Source organism: Anser cygnoides, chromosome 5, assembly GCF_040182565.1.
Source record: "Anser cygnoides isolate HZ-2024a breed goose chromosome 5, Taihu_goose_T2T_genome, whole genome shotgun sequence".
Lineage (NCBI taxonomy): Eukaryota > Metazoa > Chordata > Aves > Anseriformes > Anatidae > Anser > Anser cygnoides.
This window is the reverse complement of record NC_089877.1, coordinates 9,079,756-9,106,241: the sequence shown is the minus strand read 5'-3', so window position 1 is coordinate 9,106,241 and position 26,486 is coordinate 9,079,756. Positions and strand designations below refer to the sequence as shown.

Sequence of the window (26,486 nt, the reverse complement as noted above, 5' to 3'; positions counted from 1 at the left end):
TTTCCACAGGCTACAGGTCCGGCCCCGAATCTGCTCTGGTAGGGGTCCTCCACAGGCCGCAGCCTCCATCAGTGCAGGTCCACCTGCTCCGCCGTGGTCTCCTCCACAGGCTGTAGTGTGGAACCCTGCTCTACCGTGGTACTCCTTGGGCTGCAGGGGGGCAGCCTGCTTCACCACGGTCCTCACCACAGGCCGCAGGGGACTTCTGCTCCGGCGCCTGGAGCACCTCTCCCTCTCCTTTCTTCGCTGACCTTGGCGCCTGCAAGGCTGTTTGTCACTCCTCTCTGTCTCTCCCAGCTGCTGTTTAGCAGCATTGGTTTTTTTGTATGTCTCTCTTTTTTTTTTTTTTTTTTCCCCCCTTTCTTAAACATGCTCTCACAGAGGCACAAACAACATTGCTTATTGGCTTGGCTCTGGTCAGCAGCAGGGCCCTTACCTAACATGGAGCAGCTTCTAGATTCTTCTCACAGAAGCCACTCCTATGGCCCCCTGCTACCAAAACCTTGCCACGTAAACCCACTACAGGGTAAAAAGAAGAATCTTATTGTTTGACTCCAAGTAGAAGCAGAAACTTCCAAGTTCTGAACTTGCGGGATTCCAACACAGGAGCTCAATGACTGATCAAGCAAAGATTGAGAACCCCCCCAGCTTTTCAAGGAGACTTACAGGTATTTGCAGCACCTTGCAGGACTGGGTCCTTTTAACGTTGGCATATTACTACTTTAAAAGCATTTTAAATAACTGCCTTCTTTTATATAGCTGTACCACCACATAATATTCACCTGTCTGCGGGGGTCACATTCTGGAATTTAAGGTTGTATATGCAAAGTACACCAAGTAATTGTTATTAATGACTATAGATTTATTTCTGTTCATTCTTCAAACACTTGTAAACAAATGAAAGAACCATCATCCTTCCAGCAAAGACATTCCTGCCACAACTATTTGATTTCATTAATGACAGCCCTCCCAGCAACAGCACTGAAAGCTGTACCCTCTTACTGTCACGTGGGCTTGTATCAAAGATAGACTGCTAGCACAGGTAATGTCTGATTTTCACCTAAACATGAATTCAGGTGATGCCTGTTCTTTTTTCTAGGTCGTAACTCAGAGAACTGAGAATAGATGAAAGGCAAACAAGATAAAAGAGACTGCTTGTTTCTTTGTTGACAGAAAAATCGGCAAGCTGCAAGGCTGCTTAAGGATCAGGGAAAAATTGGCAACTGTCCATTGCCAAAGGAACAGGAGGGAAAGAAAAAAGGGGGGGGGGGGGGGGCGCTGAAGGGAGGAAGGCAGGGTGCAGGGGAGAAGGTGTTTCCTAGACTGGCTGATTTAGAGCTGAGAGGGAAACAGAACAAGCAACTGTAAAATACAAACACTACTGACTTTGTTCTGGACTTGTAAGAGATAAAAACAGAAATACAGTGAATCATTTGAGGGCAGACAAGGGAGATGCAAGTATGCAGAGATTTGTGTATTTGGACCAACTTTTTTCTTGGATAGCATTTTAGAGCACTGAAGATGCACCCTTCCTCAGAAGCCCAAGAGTCTCAACACCTTATAATGCAGCAAAAGAAATAACAGCAGAAAGATAGTAAGGTTGGGTTCTTTGCTGGGCACCACCACTGAAGCAGATTTAAAAAGAAAAAAAAGTCTTCCCCCCCCCCCCCCCCCACCAGCCCCCTTCTCAAAGCACAGATCTCCCTCCCCATTTTGACAGTGACCTTTAGGCGGGAAAGAAAAGCTCAATACACATGCATGTATTTGACCAAATCCCACTCTCTGGTTAAGGTATCCACTTACAGAATTCAATGAGCTTTTCAACAGTTATCCTTTTGCAAGTTTCCCCACAAATCTCCATTTCTCTTCATTACACTCTTTCCAACATCCATTATCTTTCTTCACCCTGCTCCCACCACCATCTCTGCTTTAAGTCTCTTTGCAGTTCTGACACTCCCTGAGCTCGCTCAGTCAAGTTCTTCGCTCTCAGTTTGCATTCCTAGGCACAGCTCCTGTGTGTTCACCTTCTCCTCCCATCTTCCTCCTGCTATCACAAATTGCAGCCACCTTTCCTTGAATCAGCTTCTCATCATTCCTTCAAAGAATGATGAAAGAAAGCAACCACCTTGGCTAAGGACAGCCTAAGGTTTTCTTCTCACAGGACGAAGGGCCACAGTAATCATTTTTATAGCTTGTTGGAGATTGTAGTCTCCAAATTTGCTACTGAAGTTAAGACCTGTCTTTCCTAACCCATCGCGTGTACATTTTGAACTAAGAATAAAGAATATGTAAAATCATGGTTGTACTTGTTTAAATAACACCTACAATGTTTTGTTTTGCATTTCAGACATACGGCAAATAATTTTTAGAATTACCAAGAGATTAAGATGAAGGCTTTGAATCACTTAGGATGTGGGTTACGTCCCATGCAGAGGTTAATAGGCTATACAGTTTAAGATGCCAGTAGAGCTAAATCAAGGAATTTCATAATCTAAGATTTATATCACAGTGCTGGAAAGGCCACAGGTCTAGGACAAGAATTTATGTTGGCAAAGGCTGGGATTAAGTTTGAGATAGGTAGTTTGTCAGTTTGTCTTAGGAAAAAAGCAGCGGCTTCCTTAGAAGATTTAAGGTATATACAAGATTGTAAACTCTTAAAGTAATAATATAGTAGAGATAGGAGAGCGTCATAAGGATCAAAGTGCAGTACATCTCATTAGCCACCCAAAAGATCAGTCCAGGTTCAAGAGAAATTCAAATATGTGCACATGTACAAGAACAGGAGTAAAAACATTCTTAATACCTTCATTTAACAGTTCTTGTTCTGCAAAGGCCTAACTCCCCATGAAAACACTTTAAAAGTGGGAAACATACAGAAATTATAACAGCACTCTTCAATTACAATCCAGAACTCAATGGGACTGGAGTTGTAATTAAATCCCAGCTCTTGAACTCTGCATTCTTTATGTGTATGCCAATGACTAGAGAAACACTAAGGTGTGAAAATCTTCTCACCTTTTCAGGTAGCGTTTATATCAAGATAAACATATAAGAGTAAATAGTATTACAGACAAAAATAATGAGACCAGATTCTCCTTCTGTCTAGATGAGGGGAGGGGACTGGAAATAATGTAGCTAAAATTGGCAAAACGGCAAAAGATAACACTACAGACAAAATTATCTGTTAATTTTTAGTTGTGTTTTTTTTTTTAATTGAACTCAAGAAAGTAAAAACAGATTTTTTTTTTAAACAGTCAGATTTTCCTTGCTTCTAAAAGGATTTATGGATTCTTTCCACTGCCGTCTTTATATACTTTTCCCCGTATTTTATAACTCAATTTCACATAAGGATAAGGAAATTTAATTATCTTGATTGTGTTAAAAAATAAGCCACAAACTTGACCTTGTATTTAAGTCAACCCTAACAGAAAGAAAGAATTTAGAAATAATTCCTAGTTAAAAATAAATTATTCAACTATGGTAAAATGCAGAATAGATATCATTAGTCCTCCAATTGTTTGTGCTCCACATATAATTTTGAAATGTTTTACCGAGGAACGTTGCTGTAGAGAACTTATAAAGGCATAGCTTCATTGATTTGACAAATTCTGGAATAAGCATCAAAGTAAGGATTTGCACCATTTAAAGGCAAGACTATAAAAACTACATATTTAAAATGTTAATCCATTAAAGACTGTATAATCAGCAAAACATATGGATTATTTTAAAGAAAAGAAGAAATAATATGAGCTTCCCCAATACCACAGCAGGATACTTTTTCCATGTGAACACCCAAGCCAAAAGTAAAGCACTTCCAACTTGTCATATATCGACAGTCAGATACTAGCTGTTTTATTTCAGCTGGATGATAGTGTAAACAACTACACATTCAGTTTCTTCTATTCAGGCAACCTTTCTATGTGAATCCATTTTGTTTACCTACATTGCACAGGTTTCAGTTACACAGGCTGCTTACAGTCATCATACCTGGTTTCAGCACAGAGGCAGGCTGTTTTTTGATGAAATGTTTTTGACCCAGAAATCTGCTGTCTTCACGGTGCTTTGTCCCCCACATCACTGTTACTCCACCTACATTACATTTAAAGAACTGATGAATCACTAGATACAATCACCCTATGGTTGGCGGCATCTTTCAGGCACACTGCACAGCTGCAAGTGACTACTCTGACCCCAAATGAAGGAAAGAGAGTTCACGCTATTTCCTACCAATGCCTGTGGGCTAGGTTACAAGCTGCAAAGACCAGCACAAAAATCATCCAGGCACAAGTTCTTCAAGCAAGTAGGAATCTGTAACTGCTCTAGCAGTAGACAAAGGACATCCCAGACAGTGTTTTTAGGAGGAAACAGCACAGCGGCTTCACTTTCTTCTAGTCATCTGCTGAGGAGGTTGGTAGAAATGCCAGCAGTGATGAGGAGCATGTTTCCCCTTGCATACACCTATTGTGAAGCAGGCAGCTCGCTCAAGGGGAGCAGTGAGGGAAGGAAATGCAGAGGAAGTCCCATGTTGTATATTTTATGAACTGTTTTACTATGTTCCAGAAAGAAAAGAGGGAGGAAAAAAAAACAGGTTGACAGCTCTGCCTTTATATAAGTAAATATATGAAGTTGCAGAAACACCGTGCTGCTTCTTGCAAGAGGGTAAGCCAGGCAATCTTGCTTTTCACTGGCCATGACAGAGCCTGGGCAGTTCATGGCCTTCCTCCGTTAACATCTGGCTATAGGACAGTCTGAGCAAGGGAAGGCAGCCTGATTAACATGCCGTATTGATATTCATTTACTGCAGTGGGTATTGGACACCATTCCTAGTCAAGGAACATTAAAGCACAGAAAGTGACTGATTTCTCCTCTTCCCGCACCCCCAGTCAGCCATAGCCTTCTCTAAATAGCAAGTCAGAGGAGCGTTTTGTTATTTAAAGAGAAGAGGCTATAGTCTGTGGCTATTCAACAACAATAGCCACCCCAAGAACTTTTGCACAATGTTCCGCTTTTAAGCTTTGCTAGAAATAAACATTTGAGCACAAGTTCAGGCATTCATACCATGGTACGTGAATGTCTGTGGTGAAACACTAATGCTACTGCTAGAGCTGATTAAAAGGGGAAAGAGCTAGGTATAAGAAGGTCAATAACTAAGCAAGTTCTCCAGGACTGACTCATTTACATGGAGGGTTTTTTCGCAACCCTGCAGTCAGTGCAGAAAATAGTGAAGTGGTTATGACTGTACACTATGCTTACAGCTGCCTGAAAAACTAGGTCTTTCTTTAAAAATGGGTAGATTAACAGGACAGTTTGGACACTAAGGGTGAGGAGCAGGTTTGTGAAGATCAGGTTTAAGATAGATTGGCGTCTGCCTCCCTTCAGAGACAGATTTCTGTATGTTTTAACCATTGGTGTCCAACTCTGTCAAAAGAGAAAAAATATAAGATAATACAGAGATGAATGAACTGGACATCATCCACTTTTAAACACTGTCTTGCTAGAAAGCCCATCAACCACTGAAGCTAGTACTGTTTGGTCCTATTTGTAAGCACAGGGACTTGTTTCTGCATAGGACTGAATTTCATTCTGGTTGACTATATGAAATAAGTTTATTACTTGACTAACACTTTAGCTAAGATAGAACAAATCTTGAACATCTCAGAGTATTCCTTCAAGGAACAAATTGTTCATATTCCACAGTTAGTTTTGATTTTCAAAGTACAAGCCCCAGATTTGAAGGTACCACCACTCAAGTGAATTCTCGGAGCCAGAACCCCAATGTTAGCCACCTGCAATTATCCTCTCATCTGCAAACACAAGGCGAAACAATAGCATGTTCACACACTGCCACAAAGCAGCACAGAAAATTCATCAAATCAGCAGAGACAGCCAAAGCCCTCTGACCCCCCTCTTTTTGCAATGCCAGACACCTCTCTTACTACTCTGTCTCTGAAGGAAACATTGCTGAAGAAGTCACTTCACACCTGCAGAAATGTCTTTGTTGAATAATGGGATAGGTAAAAGCATAAAATATTTTCATTGCTCAGGTTTCCTTACAGAACCAGTATCTAGCTGCAGGGCACTTCCACCTACAGATCAACATAAAAAAGATCCTGCTGTATATATGCTGTCCTCCCCCACTGGGCAGAAGTAATGGGAGAGGGGAATTCTTTAGTTACAACTCTGCCTAACTGGAAGACAGACATTCCTGTAAAATTGTGTGTGGGAGCATTTCACAGTGAAACCAAAACACTGTTAAAAGTAAATTCAGTGAACTACTTCTCATGCGGTGCTGCTATATGAAAAGATGAGGATATTTTATTATACATACACAAAGTGCCAGACACCAGCACCACTGCAGTGCCAGATTGCCATCAGAGAACTACACTCTAAGTCCACAGGATCTCCTCTCTGAGGCTGTGGACCAAGTCATAGCTTCACGTGACAGTCCCAAATGATCCATTCCTTACTGACATGAGGAGTTGGAGGCAGAACATACCTCACCAATTTAGATTCTATGCAACTGTTTTATCCTAATTAAGTTCTTGTTTGGAAATAATGCAACCAACATGATTTGATGTGGCACCCCTGACTTATGATACCAGATTTATGCTGTTAGAACAAAAATAGGTGTTCCTTACAACATAACCATATAACTGATGAACATCTATGCCAAAACTGTTCTATGTTAAAAACCCTCTGCACCATATTACTTCATGCAGCATCAGTCCAAGGAGATACTGACACGAAAACAGGTTTTTACCATAACTATGATGCACTGTATTTTTATTAGAGCTGAATTGTTAGGGTGCTTAGGCAACTGTGTGTCACCAAGAGCAACATGGTATTGTTTTGTTTTGCAAGTTTTACCCGTGATATGACAAAGTAACGAAGGCTTACTCTCTGCCTTAAACTCAGCCCAGTTTGACAAAATTGAAATACTTGATGTTTAATACAATTGATTTTCCACCCACCAGGTGCAGTAGTTAAACACCAAAATCAATGCCGATCTCTCAAGTCTTACTTTTTTTATAAAGAAAAAAAAATCACATTTGACTGTTGTGTAACAAATATTGAAAAGTACCAAAGTGAAGGAAAAAAGGTAGCAAAGAAACTAATCTGGTCAAGATGATCAACCCCTCCCAAATGACTACATAGAGCAGCAAAGTACTGATGACAAAATAACGCTGTTTGGCAGTAAAGTTATGTTGGCTTTTTAGGTCATATCCTAGAGATGGACTATGTTCCCACTTCTTGCCAAAATGAAAAACAAAAATTTGCATCAATGCAATTTTGTGAACGTCAGCATGGTAGAATTAAATCTTCATACTTGGCCTAACAAAGTCCAGCTACTGCTTATGTACAATTTCTGGAACTGTAGATACCCCAGAAGACATACACCTTCCATTGAGCCTCAATGGGACTTCATAACTCAAATATTTACAACTACTCCCACTCATATTTTCTATGTGTTCTTGAAGACATATAGATTAATACTTGCTGTAAATTGTTTATTATTTTTAAACTGTATTACCATTACCACAGTGCATTCTTAAGGCAATCTAAGAGAATGATTGCTCTGTGCATTATGTATGCACTCAGCTATTGTTTGAGGGATGCTCACCTGCTGGGAGCCAGTTTCACAAGTTATATTTAAAGACGTCATTACAAAAGTAAAAATATTAAAGTAGCAACAGATGAGTATAGCTATTAGCACTACAGCAATCCTTCAAAATACTAGTTCACGCAAAGTGACAAGCTTCGTGTAAGAAAACATCATGCATTCTCTGAGTGCATGCCACTGTTTCATCTAGCCAAACCTAAAGAGGTTTCAGCTTCTACTATTTCACAATTTTACAGTGTTATTTCTGTATAGAGATGTTCACTGCTTCCACAAGGAAAGCTAATGCTTACATCACACACTGGACACATTGGCCAGGAAGTCTTCCTGGATGCAGCGTAACTAGTGAAAAAAATCCGGACTTCTTTTTACATATTATCAGTATTGGATAAAGATTCTTTTCATTTATATCAAATGTTTGAGACTTCTTTATTAATTCATAACTGAGCACAGTTAACTGACCATTCTTCATTGACCTACGTATTAACCAACCATACAGAGTTTTTGTCTAACAGAAATAAATAAATAAATAAATAAATAAATTCTCCCTCTTTAATCTTCATCTGGAATGCAGAAAGTTTTCTTTGTCCTTCAGGAAGATTTCCCCCCTCAAACAGGAAGTGCAGTTCTGATAAGATCACATTTAATCAGTTAGTATACTGCCATTATTTGTTCAAGAATCAGAAGCCAGTTTATAAAAGTGTTCTTTAACACATTCAGGTGAACGTTGCTCAGCAGTGCACTTAAAAAAGCAGTACTGCTTTGTATGCCACCTTTTCCTTTTTTTTTTTTTCCCCCCCTCCTCAGGCACCGCTAACAGCTGTTGTTGGGTTTTGGTTTCTTAAACAGGAGAATTACAACTACATCAGGACAGAAATTGTTGCATTACTCCAACTATTCTGTGCAGAGGAAACACCAATGTCTAACAAAAAGTCCCCTTATGTTTTACCAAAAATATTCTCACCATTCCATTTTCAAAAGTTGGAATAAAATTTAAGATTGACAAAAACCTGAATGTGCAGGACAGACAGCTAGGGAAGGGAGCATCTTCTCTCAGAAGAGGGAGGAATACAGGAGCTGACATGGGTAAATGCTTCCCCCCCACCCCCACTAAAACTGTTGGTATTTTTCTTTGGCTAAGAGTAATTTCGTCATAATAATCCATCAACTGCCTTCTTGCAGAAAGAGAATTAAGTTGCATTTTATAAATCTCTCTAGGTGGCCACCCTGTTCCTGGCGCATTGAAGTTTCCGTTAAAGCCACCAAAATCAATAGCTACCTGCCTGACTGCAGCAACATTAAGTTTAACACAACAAATTCCAGTATGCATACACAGTAGTATTATGCAGTGCACATAGTTTGTCGCTCTCACTTCACCACTGATGCTCATTTAGATTTTTGCTCAATACTTCACTGGATTCAGTCATATATTGTCCCAATAAAATACTAGAAACAAGACAGAGAAAAAACAAAACAAGGTAACTTGCTCCAGGAGTCCCTTACATTCCAAGTCAGAGGAGCCCTGCTTCAGAATTTTCAATCAAAACAACACCAGTCTACAAATCAAAAAGAATGTCATTGCCACAAACGAAAGAGCAGAGAAACTAACAGTATCTACAGACATCTCCATCAACTCTGTGGAAAGGGAAGAGTGATCCTTTGACAATCACAGTGGATTTCAGAACATGCATGCATATAACACACATATGTATACACATAACACATTACTAACACTTTACCATTACAAGTTCTACAAAATAGGTATGGATTCATCTCCTGTTTTCTAACAGTAATTTGGCTTACCAGATAAAGTTAATTTTGTTTGACTTACTCTATATCCAAATTATTGAAACAGTTTTTCCACAGGGCCCAATTCTTCTGTTTTCTCACCCATACATAAATTATTTTTTCAAGTTAAATTAAACTACTGATGGACTGTGCAGCCAAACTTCCACACTATTCTGTTTTCCAGAATTTTAATTCAGACCAATTTTATGGAAGCCACCACACTTGTTGATGTTTCATTTTGCAGTGTATAGCATTGTGCCTGTTACATTACTGATTAGACTGTGAGCACAGTCATTTTTTAACTGGCTACAAGGATACTACAGGCACTCTACCTTCACTTCCACACTAAAACGAACATACAAAGCTAAGATTCATAGAAACATATAATGATTTGGGTTGGAAGGGACCTTAAAGATCACCTAGTTTCAAGCTGCTGCCATAGGCAGGGACACCTCCCACCAGACCAGGTTGCCCAAAACCCCATCCAACGTGGCCTTGAACACTTACATGGATGGGGCATCCACAGCTTCTCTGGGCAGCCTGTTCCGGGGACTCACCACCCTCATAGGAAAGAATTTCTATGTAATATCTAATTTAAATCTAATTTTTTTTTTTTTTTAAGGTGAAAGCCATTTCAGTTTAAAGCCATATTCACATCCAGTCAAAATAGGAAATTATCTTTATGCTACTTAGCCAGTAATTAGATTTTGTGTGTGTGTGCATGATGTACACATATGTAGTCATTAAATTATATTACAATTCCAAAGTTTATACATAATACTGTATTCTGTAACCCACACTGAACTCAATGTGACGCTGAAGTACCAATTCATGTTGGATCAGATTATAAACGAAAAATGCTGCTCAGAATAACTATTTTGTGTTATGGAAAACAAACAAAAAAAAAAACTTGCAATGCTGCAGAGACACCACTGTTCTACACCTTATTAAATAGATTTAGTTGACCCCATAATGAAACCTGTGCAATAGTCTCCAGAATGAAGCACTTCCACCCTAAAGGTCTTACCGCTGAGAGCAATAGGACGGTCCATTCTATTATTTTCTCAATGCCAAGATCACCAAAGTCAGATCTCTCCACTGTGCTAGTGAAAGCTACAAACAAAGGCAATCTTTGAGCCTGGGAGCAGCACTCCCATTAGTCCACACAGGGAACTAGGTCAAAGAAGCCCCAAGGCCTCTCTGAACTACATAAGCAAGCAGAGGCCCATAAAGGGGTACTTCTGCAGCTGCGTATCCCTTATGCAAAGTAACAGCCAATTAATAGTCTCTTTTCAAGACACACCCATGCACTGGATGACAGGAGAAAGAACAACGTCCAAGTTACTCCTTAGGTCAAGAAACATCCTGTTGGCTCACTAAGCTAGTTTAGGGAGGGGGGGAAGTCTATACAAAAGAAATCCCAATGGATGCAAGAAGAGAGCTCCAGGCTACCCTTCACTGCCAGCTGCAGCAATAGCCAAACCTTTTAGCCACTGGGGACTGGAAGGAGACCAAACTCATCTCTCAGACTTGTCGGAGTCCAATTGCTGTTCAGTTGTAGTTAGAAGATTATCTAACCCACTATCAAAGTCAGGGGCCAGCTATAATCCCCAGTTATCTTTTCTTACAATAGGTTATAAGGAATTGGGAGTTTTTATCAGACAGTTGCTCAGAAGAAGAGAGAGAGAAGATAAACTTTATTTTGGATGCAATATAGAAATCACTTGCTTAAATGCTGTTAATGGTAGGTAGTACAGCTGCTTTCTCTATGAGGTCTGTAGCAATCTACTGTTTTGAACAACCTTGATAGTTTACCCTAGAGACAACCTATGTAAGTTAGTTTTTAATTGTGAATCTTCTACTCAACAACGGTGGCAAAACAAGAGACCAGCAATCTAGAATCCATCTGGTAATGCTATGTTCACCTTTTAACAGGCATACAGCTGTGGAGGTTGCTCACCTAAAGCTAGCATCTTTTCATCATGCTAGTTTCCTAGTATCTCTCCTGTTTATCTGCAGGCAATATAGAAGCACATTGAACATTACAGTAGTACTTTTTGGTTTTACAATCATCTCCATAGCACACTATTGCAAATTTACCAATCATCTCTGTATTCTTAGCACAAAATATGCTGCTTTATAAAAGTACTTATCACTTTGCACCAGTATTATATTCTGTGTTAAAGTTAGTGTTACACCTTCAAAATAGTTTTAAAGAGCCTAAAGCAAAATGCACTCTCCCCCCAAAATAACAAAGAATTTAATAATCATGCCATCCAGTCTCATCAGCTACATAATTTTCCACAAATAAATAAATAAATAACCTACAGCTCAAAATATCATACTATGCCACATCCAGCAATTATTTACCAAGTCCAAACAGGTACAGGACTTCCCTATGCCTCCTCACGTTGTTAGCTAGTACACAATATCTGCCTCAGTTTGGGAACGAGGCATAGAAAGAAATCAGGCTGCGGGAACAATCACAAATCAAGGACCCTGGACATTCTGAGAACCCTATATACATTTTAACTGAATGTCAGCACCATTTTGAATGTGTGGAAAATAAACAGCCAACTTGTTCTCTTCAGCCTCCCTTCCCTCCAGTCTAATGTATCCCCTTTTCCACCATATTTATCTTTCTGGAAAGGTAGTCCCCCATCACCTCAGCCAACGCCAAAACTCTATCACACTATCCCTACTTGCAAGTCATATTTTTTTCCCTGGATTTTGGTGGAAGTTGCACCTGAATTTTGTTTTTACTTTTTTAAGTTAATCTCTTCAAGAAAGACATTTTCTTCTGTTCTTCACATGTACAGGGGACTCTAGTCTTGGATAATCCATGGGTTCTACTTAACAGGGCATTTTAAGGGGTTAATTAATAGGAAAACTTCCTTATGCAACAGCTCTGTAAAGCTACTGAGAGGAATGCCAGTTAAATAGGGCTAGTCTGACCACACAGACTGGTGGGCAATGGAGATTATTTCCTTATACAAGAGCTGGGGTGTGGGAAGAGAAGAGTAGAAATTGCATGCAGTTTTGATAGGCAATTTTGAAAGGTAGGTGGTATTGGTAGGCTACCCACAGAGAAGAAAGTGTAATATTCGAAATGGAGATTATTATATATGTGAGATAAGTAAGAATAAAACAAAATGAATGTTTTCTAAGTCTCCAGGAATTACATAGTCAGAAAACTCCCTAGCCACCAAAGATAGCAGGACTCCCCCATTAGTACTGCCAATCCTATGTGGACTCAGGAATGAGCAAGTTAACACAAAACTCTTACAGTGTTTTATTTTCAGGCATAATTTGAATGGTAACTCCAAACAAACAGGAACATTGCATATCACAGTAACTTCCTACATACCTGCAGAGTGCAAACAAGGACAAGGACTTAGCTAGCATACTGCAAGGAGAAGAGCTGCATTATGCGAAGGTATGTTAACCATAATATGTTTTACAATGAACCATAGGAACTAGAGTGATAATCGCTAGGATCCAAGATATAAACCACAATAAGCAAAGGTAGCAGCAGATTACTTACTTGCATTTTAGCTTCTTCAGTTCCCCCCCCCCCCCCTTTTTTTTTTTTTTTTTTAAGTTTCATACCTGCAGGTACATATCACAGAACAGCTCTCTGGCCATATCATCAAGTTCAGGTTTTTCAGGAAATAAAGCAATACTGCTCCAATTCCTCATTTATAAAACATCAAGGAAAAGAAAGGAAAAAATCACATCTGTTAAGACTGAACAGCACTAAAAAGAAGGGGGAAAAAAAGTACCGCCTGTGCTCACATGTTCTGTAACCCGATCCAGGAGGTAAATTGGTCACAGGTGATCTTATCTGAGGCCTTAATCAAAGGGACATGCTGAGCTTTACAGATGCCTCTTATTTTATGCTTTTAGGCTGATCTAAGTTTCTATTCCTCCTTTTCTATTTTTGTCATTGAAAATACCAAGTTTTGCTCTTTTTCTTATCTTGTTGTAAAAAATTCAAAATCTAAAATCAAGTTTAATACGTTTTTTAATTACAGTATGCTGAAATTTTAAAAAGCACTTGCTTACAGTTATGTCAAAGCTTAGAAAAACAAGTGTTGTTTTCGTGTTCTGCTCACCGCCCCTCCCCCCCCCCCCCCCCCCCCACACACCTTCTTTTTAACATTATAACCTTTAACTGTGACTATTGGCAGTGTTCTCTTATTCCACACAGTAAACACACTCAGGCCCCACGCACATTCAAACTCCCTTGATTCAACTTACAAATACATGAAGAGCTTGACAGATTCAATAGATTTTGTTCCTGGTCATAATCCTTCTGAAGTAATGCCTAAACTTTTTTGCAGCTACTATCTCAATAGCCTGTCTGTTTAGACTTTCCGTACTCTTACCACAGATTAAACAATCAGTATCTAGGAGCTCAAAACTCCAGCTCTGCACTTGCAAAACTGATGCCAGGGAGCAGTAATTATACTTCAATGACTTTATTGACTCCAAATGATTAATCCGAGTATGACTGACAAAGCTTTACTGACCATTTCTATTTATAACACAGCACCATTCCATACACATTCAGAGTTAGTTACATGTGGTTCTTGCATGAAGACTCACTGCCTCTTAAGACTTGGGGGCTTTTACAATAAAGGGGAGTTATCCTTTCATAAGTGTTCATAAAGCCTTTTAGAAATTTTTCATAGCTTCTTGGATTTTATTTTTTTTTCCCCTCTGGGGGGTGGGAGGAAGCAGGGGAGAGAACTTTGTTGTTGAAAAGCTGCAATTTGTTTTCAATTTTCTTGTTTTGGATTAACATATACTGCCATCATGTGGGCAGAAATAATAAGAAATTATTCAGTGAAAGCCTCACCTTTATTTTAAAGCATTCTTATTGCTGCCTATACCAGCACTAGCTCATGATCACTGAAACAGGAAGAAGAACAGAAATCTGATTTTTTTTGTTTGTTTATATTTCTGATGCCACTTGAAGGAAGAGGTGCCAGTACTTGAGTACTCAGGGGAGGTACCATAAAGCTATGCTGCAGCTGGGCAGTATATTGACTAGTACAAGTGGCAAATACCCCAGCTTCAGTACATGGCTTTTCCTACTCTCTCTCAACTGCATGTCTAGATACAAGTCACACTGAACAGATCAGAGCAACTAGGGAAAAAAAAAAAAACACACACACACAAAACAGAACAAGCAAAGGATAGGCCAAGATGTAGCAGTGTAAATGCATAGTTTGTATGCAAGGGCCAATATTGCCAGCTTTTCAACTCACGCACAAGACACAAGAAGTCTGTCAGCCAAATGACCAGTTACTTTCTACTTGTCACACTCACTACCTGTAGATTAACCCTCTTCCCTGGGCATTGCAAGAATCTATTTACCTCTTCTAGATTAGAACTTCACCTTCAGTGCTGCTTCAAGATATCCAGAGAATAAAGGATGAAAAGAAAAAGAATAACCACCCACAAGCACAAATATTCTGATTTCTACAAATGTCTTGAAAGCAAATCACTACAGAGTTTAAATACATCATAAATTTATAATTATTTTAAAGAGACTTATTATTGGAAAATAGTTAAATTTCAAATTTTGTGTATTTAATGGACTAATGCTATTTAAAATGTATTTTAAAACCTGTGTAATTTTTAAAAATAATATAAGCATCAGTATTGCCAAATACCCCCACACTAAACTAAGAATATTTTTAAATTCAAGGAATTATTCTTGACATATTAACAGGTTTCAAGTTTAAACACAGTACAAAAATTGGGGGGGGGGGAGGAGGTTTAAAATCTATATATTAAATATAGCTCATCAAAATAGAATCTTCACTGAAGCACTAAAATGTCAAAGTTAAGGCTGATTTTACTAGCTTCATGGCATAGCCATTATAAGCTGCTTTTCAAGCTCCATCACATGGAACCAATTAGTGGCATCTGCCTTCACAATGAGTAGCACTGTATTCCAGAAGGGTCTTACTGAGTAACTTGCTACTCACACTGAGCTGAGTACATCAGGATCTAACAATTAGATAGTAAAATATAAATAATACATTGATTCCCCCATTTTAGCAGCTTATCAAGAAAAAAGTCTCAATATCCATGAAATATGATTGATACGCAAGAATCTTACCTATTGCAGAAAACAACTTTTAACTCAAGAAAACTTTCATCCAAACTGCATGAGGTCTGAGCCTATATGATACGATCACTGTATAAACAAACTTACATTGTCTAACATAATGATTTACACAAAAATGTGTATGTACTGCCAATAACATGAGCCACATGGGTGTTATTTGAGAAATCAGCTGTCATGAGCATGACTGAAAGAATATTTCCACCCACATTTAGGTGCAATGGTTACTATAGTCTGTTTTTTATTGTTGTTGTTGCTGTTGTTGTTTTAAGTTATTAAAAGCTATTTTAAAACATTTTGTTAGCAAATACAGATTCTAGAATCTTGAACAGTATAGCAGTTTCAGTATTAGAGTTTCTGATTATTTTGTATATGGAACAAATTTTTCATTCATTGTGTGTGCCATTTCCCTCTTGTATTAAAATCTGATCTGTTCCTACAGCAACTTTTTAATACAGTTTAGGTACTTCCAATCTTGTCATGTCAGAGCTTGATATTTTATGAGTTACAGCAAGAGGTCACAGATAACTGAATTTATTGTTACATTAACAATTAGACCTGAAATAATTATTTCCATTTAATAGCATTTATTTAGATTAAGATCAGGTTACTTTTCCTTTTCATTAAAAGTAAGAGCATTGTTCTCTCATTTGCATTTAGACAAAAGCTTGACAAACTAGACTAACGAAAAAGCAATTTTAAATAGATTAAAACAGAAGGACAGGATTGTTGCAAAAGCATAACAGAATAGAGGAAAAAAGGGAGAGGTGCAAGCAGCATGAGGAGGTGGATGATTTATCAGTTTATTTGATGGAACTTTGCTTTAAAGTCCATCTCCAATACATAACATTGTTTCATAACATTTCCCTCACTGAGACCAACGCTCGAGCTTGACAGAAAATTCAGAACTCTTCCCAACTCATGGATCAAGCCTATGTATAATACAATAAAAAGAAACGGAAATAAAGAGAACAGCATTTATTTCAGCTGTTTACTTCATGGTCATTCAGTCTCAATACATTTTATCAGCCCCCTCATATTCTTCAACAGATAATATCTTGATAAACAGCAGTTTGAACATTGGTGTTGGAGGGAGTCTGAGACAAGTTGGTAGTTTACCACTAAGTCCACCAGCTTCAGTTGTAGCTCATCACCTTTCTCACTATTTCTACTGCAAGCAGAAGTAATTCTTAAGAAACAGTGTATGTAGTTCAAGGAAAAGATACTAAACCAAATGTATCACATCCCTCTCCTCGTGTAATTTCTCTACAGAAATTCAAATACAGAAACTACAAAAATTTAAGAACTACAGATAAACACATACTGCATTATCAGACCAACAGACTTTTACCAGTTTAAGAAGGATTTACATAATGATAGGACAGAGAGGGTGTTTCTAAAATACTTAAAATTCTTAACTGCCATTCTGCATTTACAGTTGAAAGACTACAGAAATTATTTTGTACTTTCAGCAAGATTCATTCTTTTCAGTTACTTGCAAGAAAAACATACAACAGGATAGCTTTTTACTTATGTAGCAGTTCCATCACAAAAGCTGCTATAATATCTGATCTCTGCTACACAATTTCATAACATTTATGTCACTAAGATCTGGACAAAAGTTGCAGTGAATTACAAGCTCTCCAGTGAGCTATGGACCAGAACAAAAAGCAACCTCAAAACAAAAGAGCTATACCAGCATGCAGAGAAGCATCAAGCGTTGAGTATTACTGAGAAGATTGCTAACCAGATCAAACAAGTAACAAAGAAAACATAACTCCACAAACCTTTTTTCTACATGTCATTAATAACTTTACATGAAATAGCAAACAGTCTGCAAGACACCAAAGAGGTTTGGCTTCAGTGTCTTCTTATCTTGCCTAGTACTCAGAAATTAATCCTAACTTGTAATGGTACTTTTAAGAGGCATTAAAAAAGCATTCATTTCCTTTGAAATCAGACCACAACATGCAACAATGGCAGAATAAAATTATGATGTTGGCTACTCAAAATCTAATATAATATTTTTCCTTCTTCCCATAAATAAATTAATAACTTTCTGTTTCTGTCCCTTAACCCTCCTAGATCTAGGCCTATATTTCACATAGCGTTGCTCAGGGCTGTCTGGCCAGTTCCAGTTAACCGACAGACCTGGCTGAAAAACAGGCAAAAGCTCAGCAAATGCAAGAGGATTCATTACAGTCCTGGGAACAACAAAAGCATTTCAGCTGAAGCGCCAGCCGCAGTGGCTGTTCAAATTGGGCTGAGGCTGCACCTGTTCTATAGCCCACAGCTGAATCACTCAGCACAAAAATTTTCCACACTTACTGGAAAGCTGGGAGTTAAGGTTTTATAATCTTTACATACCTTAACTCTGACCCACAGAGTCTGGAAGCTTGCCAAGTGACTTACTCAAGACTAAGAGAGCTCCAGCCTGTCTATAGGGTATTCTGTGGGGCAGAATTTAGAACGAAAGCTCAGACAAACAATGTTTGCCAATCTCAGAGAGGGACAAGCCTTATGTTAAAGGCAGGTAGATTTGACAGCTTAAATGTTCAAAAAGCATAAGATTAGACACTGATGTTCTTACCATACATTCAGGGATGTTTAAAGGATTAGCAGGTGTACCCACGTCTGAAACTTTCTGCAGTAAAATTAATCCTCTGAAACCTTAGACAGTCCCATCCTGGAGCAGTGGTACACTCTTGCAGATACACAAAGCGTTGCAAAGATACAAAACTATGGCTGTTAATAAAAATGCAAGTTCACTCTCTACTCTCAGCTTCTCCAGAACCTTGTACTTAACACCCTGTTACTCCCAACCAACTTGAGTCTAATTGATTAATCTGTTTCCTAGGGTGATGGACAAGAATCACTGGTGCTTATACTACAAATAATTAAGAACCATTAAGAAATATGCTGAGTTATACACACATGAGGGTAAAACTAAGAAGACTGATGAAGACGCCATTTTTCACAAGGTGTCTGAAAAAAAAAAAAATTGAAAAATTCTGAAAGCTTAATTCTAAGAGGACATGCCATAACAGGTCTTCTTCATTTAAATCAGATTTACTCAATTGTAGCCAACAATCAACTTTTGAAAATCTGTCATTTGTTATTGTTGCTCTTGTTATTAATCTCCTACAAGTCAAGATATAAGGATGATTAACAAAACATGAGCCAAAATCCATTGTGTGCATTTGAACATATGCAATTAACACACTGATACATAGAAAGGCTATTTAAAAAACAGATTTGAACAAAACCTTGAAATCTGTAGCATACCACTAGAGGGTGCGCAAGGCTACTACATTATATCTGCTCTCTCTATATATTTATTCTCACAAGGCTCCAAGTACACTTGTAAGCACAGTTAACGAAATCTTAAAACCTGCACTCCAGAAGAATCAGATTGCTCACATTTGTATTGACAGCGCTAATTCAGAATCAGACATAAAGTGAGATTTGGCTTTCTGATCAGAATATCCAATATGCTACGAGTTAAGTTTTTGCCTTTGGCTGCTGTTTTGTGAAAGTTTTAGCTTTTATGCTGTTTCTCTGCATCCAGTGAAGAAGCCATCCAAGGTATAGCTTTTTAGTAAACACAATCCTTAGAAAAAAAAAAAAAAACAATTAATGTAAAGTAAAAACTCTAAGCTCTGCCCTCTTACTGCTGAGGATTTAGACCCTTTTAGAGGAAACAACACAGTCATGAGGAAATTACTTCAAGATAGCCTGTCTTTTGAAAGCAAGTCAGGATTCATATGCTCATTCCCTTGATGCCTACAGGATAAAATTTAAGTTGAATTGGTCTGCAAGCTTCTTCCTGTGGTCCATGCTTTCTTCTAGGTTCTACAGACTGCAGCCCAATGGAAGGCTTTACAAATGATGGCTATGGAAGGGGTTTCAAAAGTATTTTTAGTGAGTCTGCAATAGAGTACATAAGTCATAGGAGGGTGTGAAGAAATTCTCTTTGCATGAAAACATGGGACTTTCCTTTTTGTCCTTTCCCTGCTTTGACTTGCATTGCATAATGCTGGGGTCATCCTGCTTTCCTACACAGGTTATGAAAAACCAAGACTCTATGCCAGTGAAAGTACAGTGGCTCTAAGATTATTTTTCAGGACTCTGGAAAAGTCCTTTCGTCTGCTTCTGCATAGCCAAATTATTCAGACTCCCTACTAGACAGGGAGTGCCAGGAAACAACTTAATACTGAAAAAGCATCAGAACTTGTAAGGGTGGCTAGGCCATGGGTAGGGCTGAGAAACTTATGTTGCTGGCTTGGGATCAGACCTAAGGATAGACAAGGTTAGGGGCACCCAGCTACCATAGATAGTATGGAAGATCTCTTTTCTTTGGTGAGGAACTGTATCAAGCTTCCACGAGGTATCTGAGGTCACTGCTAACTATTTATCCATATTCACATGCTCCCTGATTGCTTCAAAAAAATTCTAACAGATTTTGAAAGTAACATTTCTCTCTACAGAAGTTGTTTTGTTTTTCCCTACTAAGACACTGTTATTTAAGTATCTACTAGTTAATTCCATTTTTATCATAGTTTCCTTTTTACACTGTATAGATCTGCTTTTTCTTAAACCAGCCATCTTCCTCTTGTTCTTCAAATCCTTGTTAAAAGTTAGCATAATCATTTTACTAATACGCTAATACCTAATCCTTTAAGCAACCTTGAAGAAAAACAACCACATAAATGTAAGAAGTAATTTTATATTTGATTACCTTGGCAGTCTAGTGTATAAATCATTAGTCCTGCCAATTTGTTAGCAGTCATTTTATAAATTTGTCCTAGGACATCTCCAACTGATCCTTCAAGTGATAACTGTTCCTGAGACTCATGTCTGTAAATTATGGTTCTAATGAGGAGAATATCCTTATACATTTCACTGCTTACATCTGCAAGGTTATGCAGATAAGCTATATTAATTTTTGCAAGACTTCCTTGAGACCTCTCTTTGCAATTCCTTCACAATAAAGCAACTCTTCCTCACTAAATGTAACTGATCTGTGCCCCCAGTTTGACAAACGCAGATTTAAGACTATGTCCAATGGCCTTCTGCAATCAAACTAACAATTTGAAGTTTTTCATGGGGTTAAGGTTCACAACCATCCAAAACATCCTGTTTTCTTTTTTCATGGCTGACTTCTTTCAAAGCCCTGACTTCTTTCAAAGCCCAAACCACCCCGTTTGTTATTCCTGGGAGTGACAACAGCTTACTTTAAGATCAAATATACTAATCTTTTCTTTTGCAGCTTATAACAGATACTTTTAAGTCAACTTGCAGGTATTTTAGCTTTCTTTCTTGCCCCTTTTTTTAACAGGTGCATTGGTTCATCTCCTGGGCAATTAATTTCTGTAATCACCCTCACCCTTTGATCCAGCTGTTCACAGAAGTCTGCTCAGTTATAGTACTTATTTAGTGTTTGTACAATAAAGCATCACTCTCACTATAACTTTCACTCCTTTGTTTTTCTGGACACTATTACAAGACATAAGCCCTAAAAAGAAGGAGAGAGGTCTTTACCTTAAGCCTCCAGCTATTGTGAGTTGCTGTTTAAATCCCTTTCAGCTTGGCACTACAGTGGTAAGGTATATCTCCTAGCTGTTTTCCAGTCAGTCTACTCCACCTTCTCCTCAAATCTTATAGGTTTGAACAGGCACATGGTCTCACCTCACACAGCCCAACCACTGCCTTGATCCTGTTGTTAGTACTCTGTTTCTTAGGCACAGTCTGTTAGCTAACTTCTTTGCAGTTATTATTGCATAGGATTTGTATCCATCACAACATGCCTTTACTACACTTTTAGACAATGTAATTCTATAGCTACTGTGCTGCAAGAGAAGCAGCACAAAACCCTCTTGCACAAAACCCTTTAGGATCATATGAAGAATTGCCCCACAGGCAGTCATGAGTTCTGCTAAGATCCTCAGCTGATATCCATTCCCTCTGCAGTAGCACCAGAAACACTGAGCAAAAATCTTTGCCTACAGATATAGAAGAGCCCAAGTTCAACTGGTACTGGATTTCTTCTAATATTTTCCTGTGAAAAGTCATGTCTTACTTCTCAGAATACAAATCTGTTATGCATCTCAGCTTTTTCTTTTATTTCCATGGACCGGTGATCACTTGAGCCTCTACCAAATACTTAAACCAGTATCTTTTGACATCCTAGCTTTTGTTATCGCTAGAAACACAGTAATTTTTGCATTAATTATGATCACATAACAAAATAACTACTGATGGCAGCCTAGACCCTTAGGGGACTTCCACTTGGGCACTTCTGTCTCAAGTGACCTTTTTCTTCCATACTCCTCACAAATTTGTTTATCCTGGGAATAACTCTGGAAATAGCATCTCCATATACTGACAATAATTCTTTATTAGTGTACATTTTTTGCAGTCATTTATGGAGATAGTGTACCTGATGTAAAGGAAGTGTCTTCATCAACCTGCCTTTAGGTATTCCTCTTGTAAAAATTATGAGGAGAAGTGCACCCATTCTTTTAAGTGATTGAGATGCAATTTGTTTTATAATTTTCAGTTTTACGTTGCAGTCTGAGAAGGATAATTATATATCAACTGTTGAAACATGAGATTCTCAAAATAAAACATACTATATTTTCAGGTTTTAAAAACAACTATTTTCTATATTAATTCCTGTCCTTAATATTGGATAGTTATCCCTTAGGCAGAGAGCGAGAGATGAGTACTTAACGAGACAGAATGGCACAATGAGGAATACAACATTTTATGCATGATGAAGGATATTATCTAATATGTTGAAAAAAAAAAAAGTTGTCATTAAGTATATTTACATCCTACTAGGACTACTTAGAGTAAAGGAAGAGTATTTTCTTGACAATATATGTCTGTAGTAACTTTGCTGAAGGCTGTAAGCCTATGCCCAAGTGAAGTCTTCACAAAATATGAGTCATTTATGCCTACCTGTAGGAGAAGTTTAATCCTTCGTGTCTGTATTTAGAAGGGAAAAAAAAAGTGTAAAATATGAACTTTTGAAAATACACTGAACAAATGATTGATGTTGAACTAATTCAAATATTTAAAATACTGTAATGAATTGCGATCTCAAAAGAATTGTCAGGTAAATCAAGGCAACTTATTCAGTATGGGTGAGAATGCAGACTAGATAGTAACAGGTCAACATGAAAATGATGTAAAAGAGCTTGTGACAAATTCTTAGGGAAACAGAAACAGTAAATTTAGATGGTGGACAAAAGAATTATTACATGACAGCAACTGAGTTCAAATGGAACACCATGTCCTTGCTTGAGTCACGGTTTCCTTTGTAGTCTCTCAGAACAATTACTGTTTTATCACCACAGGGATTAAGATAAGAGCTTCAGAGTTGTACGTGCTTAATTGAGCTGATATACAGCTTGTACCATAATGTTTCTTCATGGAAAAACCCTCAGTTTTCTGATGCATCTCTTTAATTGGTCATGAAATAAAACACTTATTTAAAAATTAAGTATTTATTAAAGTCATAAAAAATAACAGCAGGCAGGCTAAAGTTTAGTTAAGAATGGAAATACTTCAAAATTTGGTTTTTCATCATGATGCCTTCCCCTCACGTTATATCAATACATATATTGCTGCTTTTCTGTTATGAATGAAACGCATAATTTCACACTCAACACTCACACAATCCCAACAAAATACTTGCAGATTTACTTCACAGTATTTTTCGTATCTGTGACCTTGCCCATGGAGCTGGCCAGAGAGTAAATTCATGAAAATCATTTTTCAGGGGAAATTAAAGAATTTAAGAATTAAGGGTTAAATTGTTGAACAGCTTTGACCAAAATAAGTAGAAAGAAGTTTTGAAAGTATTGAGCAAATTCAACTTGTTGAGTCGTATGAAGTTTTGTACCCCCTAGATACAAAGCTTCATTTTGGCAGTAACACAACATTTTTTATATATATAAAGCTATGTTTTTGTTTGATCTAAAACACTAAATTTTATGTTTTGTTTTTGTTATTTTTTTTATTTACAGGGAAAGAGCTGTCCTTAAATGAGAAAATAAATAAAAAAAGTTTTCTTTCCTTTGTTTCTCTTCACTTGTATTTGTCTGTTGGAAGCACAAAAAAGTCTGACACATAGCTAAGGTTGCTAAACTTCCTATTATAGGAACTTATTTTTAATGACTTATACTTCGACATTGTCTGAACCATGACTGTAGCCCCCAGAATGCTGGAGACTTGTTTGCATCTTACACTGCTTTGTGGGCACTGGCAATGAGAAAGAAGCATCAGCAGAAGAGAAGCTGAGATACAAGAAGAAACAATTTCAGCAGATACAATTTGGGATGCGTTGAAGCAAAGACTGACAGTGAGAAGTGAAAAGGAGTAGTAGAGTGGCCAAAGAGAGAGAACAACTCCTAGAGAGCTAGGAACAAGAGAAAAACATCTGAAAAGCATAAGACATGCACATGGAGAATGAACTTGGCAGAAACAAAGAAGCCATAAAACAGAGTTAAAAAAATAAGATGGAGGTGGAGAGAAAGGAAGGGAAAAGATTATACACCCTTTCTTCCCTGCCTTTTCCCTACTTCTGCATGCTGTTAATTCACTGTAAAAGGTGAAATATGGACTACAGGAGACCCAGACTCAGGATGACAAGAGGCTTTCTCCCTTCCTGTTTCAGTTGTATGACCTGCTGTACAAGTAATCGCAACCATCAGAAACGTGATGCTGCTTTGATAAGAGACAACAACAACAAAAAAAGTCCAAGAAGTAAGGTCAGTCCAAAGAAGAAAAAGCATTTCTCTGTTTTTCCCTGTCACTCCTCGTTCAGTGAAATACTTCATCCAGGAAAAGGAAGAATATGGCAGTGTCTGTGCTTTGATTGAAAGAGACAGATCGACTCTCTAGAAAAGGAGAAATTGGTGGAGACAGGGTAAGTATAGTTCACCTCGAGCAGAAAAGATGTGAAAACTGAAGAAAAAAGAAGAAAACCTAGTTCAAAAGAACACACACATTACAAAATCAGCTAAAGGAAATATCAGGTGCAAAGTTTCTAATGTGTTCTTAGTTTGACTTGCCCCATACAGGCCAAAACTGCTTTTAAACTTACTTTATTTTTCAATTGGACTTCATGCGTTAAATTAGAGTTCAAGCCCTTCTTTGCTATCTTGTCTATAATTAAACCGAAATTGACAACCCAACAGTGAACAGTATTTCAAGATTTGCTTTTGTGGGGTAACAGAAGCATGAAAATGATTTTGTTGCCCCTAGACTACTAAGTGGTAAATGGTTGCTCCCAATCAATGAGACTCATTCGAATGTGGAGTAAATATTTATATCCAAATGATGAATCTCTGAAAAACAGATCTATTATGGAAAGCATTATAGACTGCTAATTGCAGCACTGTTGAAGTTGCCATAGAAGTAACATAAATTACACAAATGTAAATTACTACTTTCAAAGTGAAAGGACAGACATTTTTGGATGCTTCTTTCAGATTAGTTTACAATTAACGTCAAAGTTTTCTGACAGTTAAGTCGCACAGACTGGGATGAACTGTGATGGACATGATCAAAGTCGTGTTCCTTGCTAATGAAATGAACGGTTAGCATTTATAAACAAGCCTTTTTGCTTTCCTCCTAAAATGGAGAAAGATGGGCCTAAAAATGATCTCAGCTGATCAAGTGTCCTATTAACTGTTCGTATTCTTACTTCACATTTTTTCTTCCACCTGGTAGAATGGTTTAAACTTTACTTTCAACAGTCTTTATTCACTGAACTTCTTGTTTTATCTTGATCCCTACACTAACCGCAAATAGTTAATGTACCTACCTATGAAATATAGATGGGGTTAATGCTTGCGCCTGCTAGAGATCAGAGACACATTAATTATCCACTCTGAGGAGCATGGCATTGGGATGACTTTACCTTGTTACTGTTACTTTGTTACTGTTACTTTACCTATGTTACTGACATAACACAGATACTAAAAAATTAGGGAAAAACAGCCCAATGCTTTTCCTTTGTCCCGGAATTTGTAAATAATTCCGATTACTGATTGTATGTTTATCTTTTTTTTTTTTTTCAGTTCAAATGTGCTTTAAATACAGCGTATTACAATACTTAAGAAGTATTTTGAAAATTGAGACTCTGAGAGCAGTGAAAACTTCGTCTTAAAACTACTTGATACCCCAGAGAATTCTGGCATTAATCCATAGTCATTTTAACTTGCTCATCATAAACAAGATAGAACAATAACTTTTATTATCAGTTTTAATGAACTATAGATTTTTTTTCATCTCAAAAAAAAAAAGGCTTTGAATTTTAGTGACTAAACAATGGTCGTGAATATCACTATGGAATGGTACACCAGACGATTTCAGAGTTTTGGAATTCAAGCAAAGATTTGGAAGTGGAAAGGGCTATGTTTGCATTTTCCTACTGTTAATACAAATTTGCAAAGATCAGTAGTATCTAACTAACAGTACAGCTTGAGAGCAAGAAGTGCCTCTAAAATGTTTTTGTATTTATAACATCATTTCTATAATATTATATACAGCAATCTCATTAGCATCAGAATTTAGGATATAAGATGTGAAATATTTACATATATGAAGTGGGTTGACCCCAGCCAACAGCCAAACACCCACACAGTTGCTTGCTTACTCGTCTTTCCTGCAGGATGCGGAGAAAATAGAAGAAAGGCGAGAAAACTCATGGATAGAGATAATGACAGTTTAACAGGTGAAATACAAGCTGTGCACACAAGCAAAGCATAAAAAGGCATTTATTCAGTACTTCACAGTGGCTGGCAGAAGTTTAACCACTTCCTGGAAAGCAGGACCTCAGCAGACATAACTGCTACTTGGGAAGACAAACACCTCCTTTCCCTGAAAGGGAGCATGCTGAGTGTGATGGCATACGGCATTGGAATATCC

At 37.8% G+C, this 26,486-nt stretch overlaps 1 protein-coding gene across 9 annotated transcripts in view; it reads right to left on the bottom strand.

Moving 5' to 3' along the window:
- LOC106033952 (uncharacterized) overlaps positions 1 to 26,486 on the bottom strand; it is a 233,281-nt gene that overhangs the window by 70,336 nt on the left and 136,459 nt on the right. The window contains exons 5-7 of one of the 9 annotated variants that reach the window (XR_010831919.1): positions 26,156 to 26,223; positions 22,509 to 22,535; positions 16,870 to 19,155 (exon numbers count right to left, since the gene is read on the bottom strand). The exons of 4 other annotated variants lie outside the window; for them this stretch is intronic. Coding sequence is in view for 1 of the 5 variants with exons in the window: in XM_066998213.1 (XP_066854314.1) it covers positions 10,434 to 10,458 (25 nt within the window). In the remaining 4 variants the exon portion in view is untranslated. Of the gene's footprint in view, positions 1 to 10,433; positions 12,374 to 16,869; positions 19,156 to 22,508; positions 22,536 to 26,155; positions 26,224 to 26,486 lie in introns of those variants that run through there. 4 more of the 9 variants (XR_010831918.1, XR_010831920.1, XR_010831922.1 and 1 more) reach the window with 4 other exon arrangements.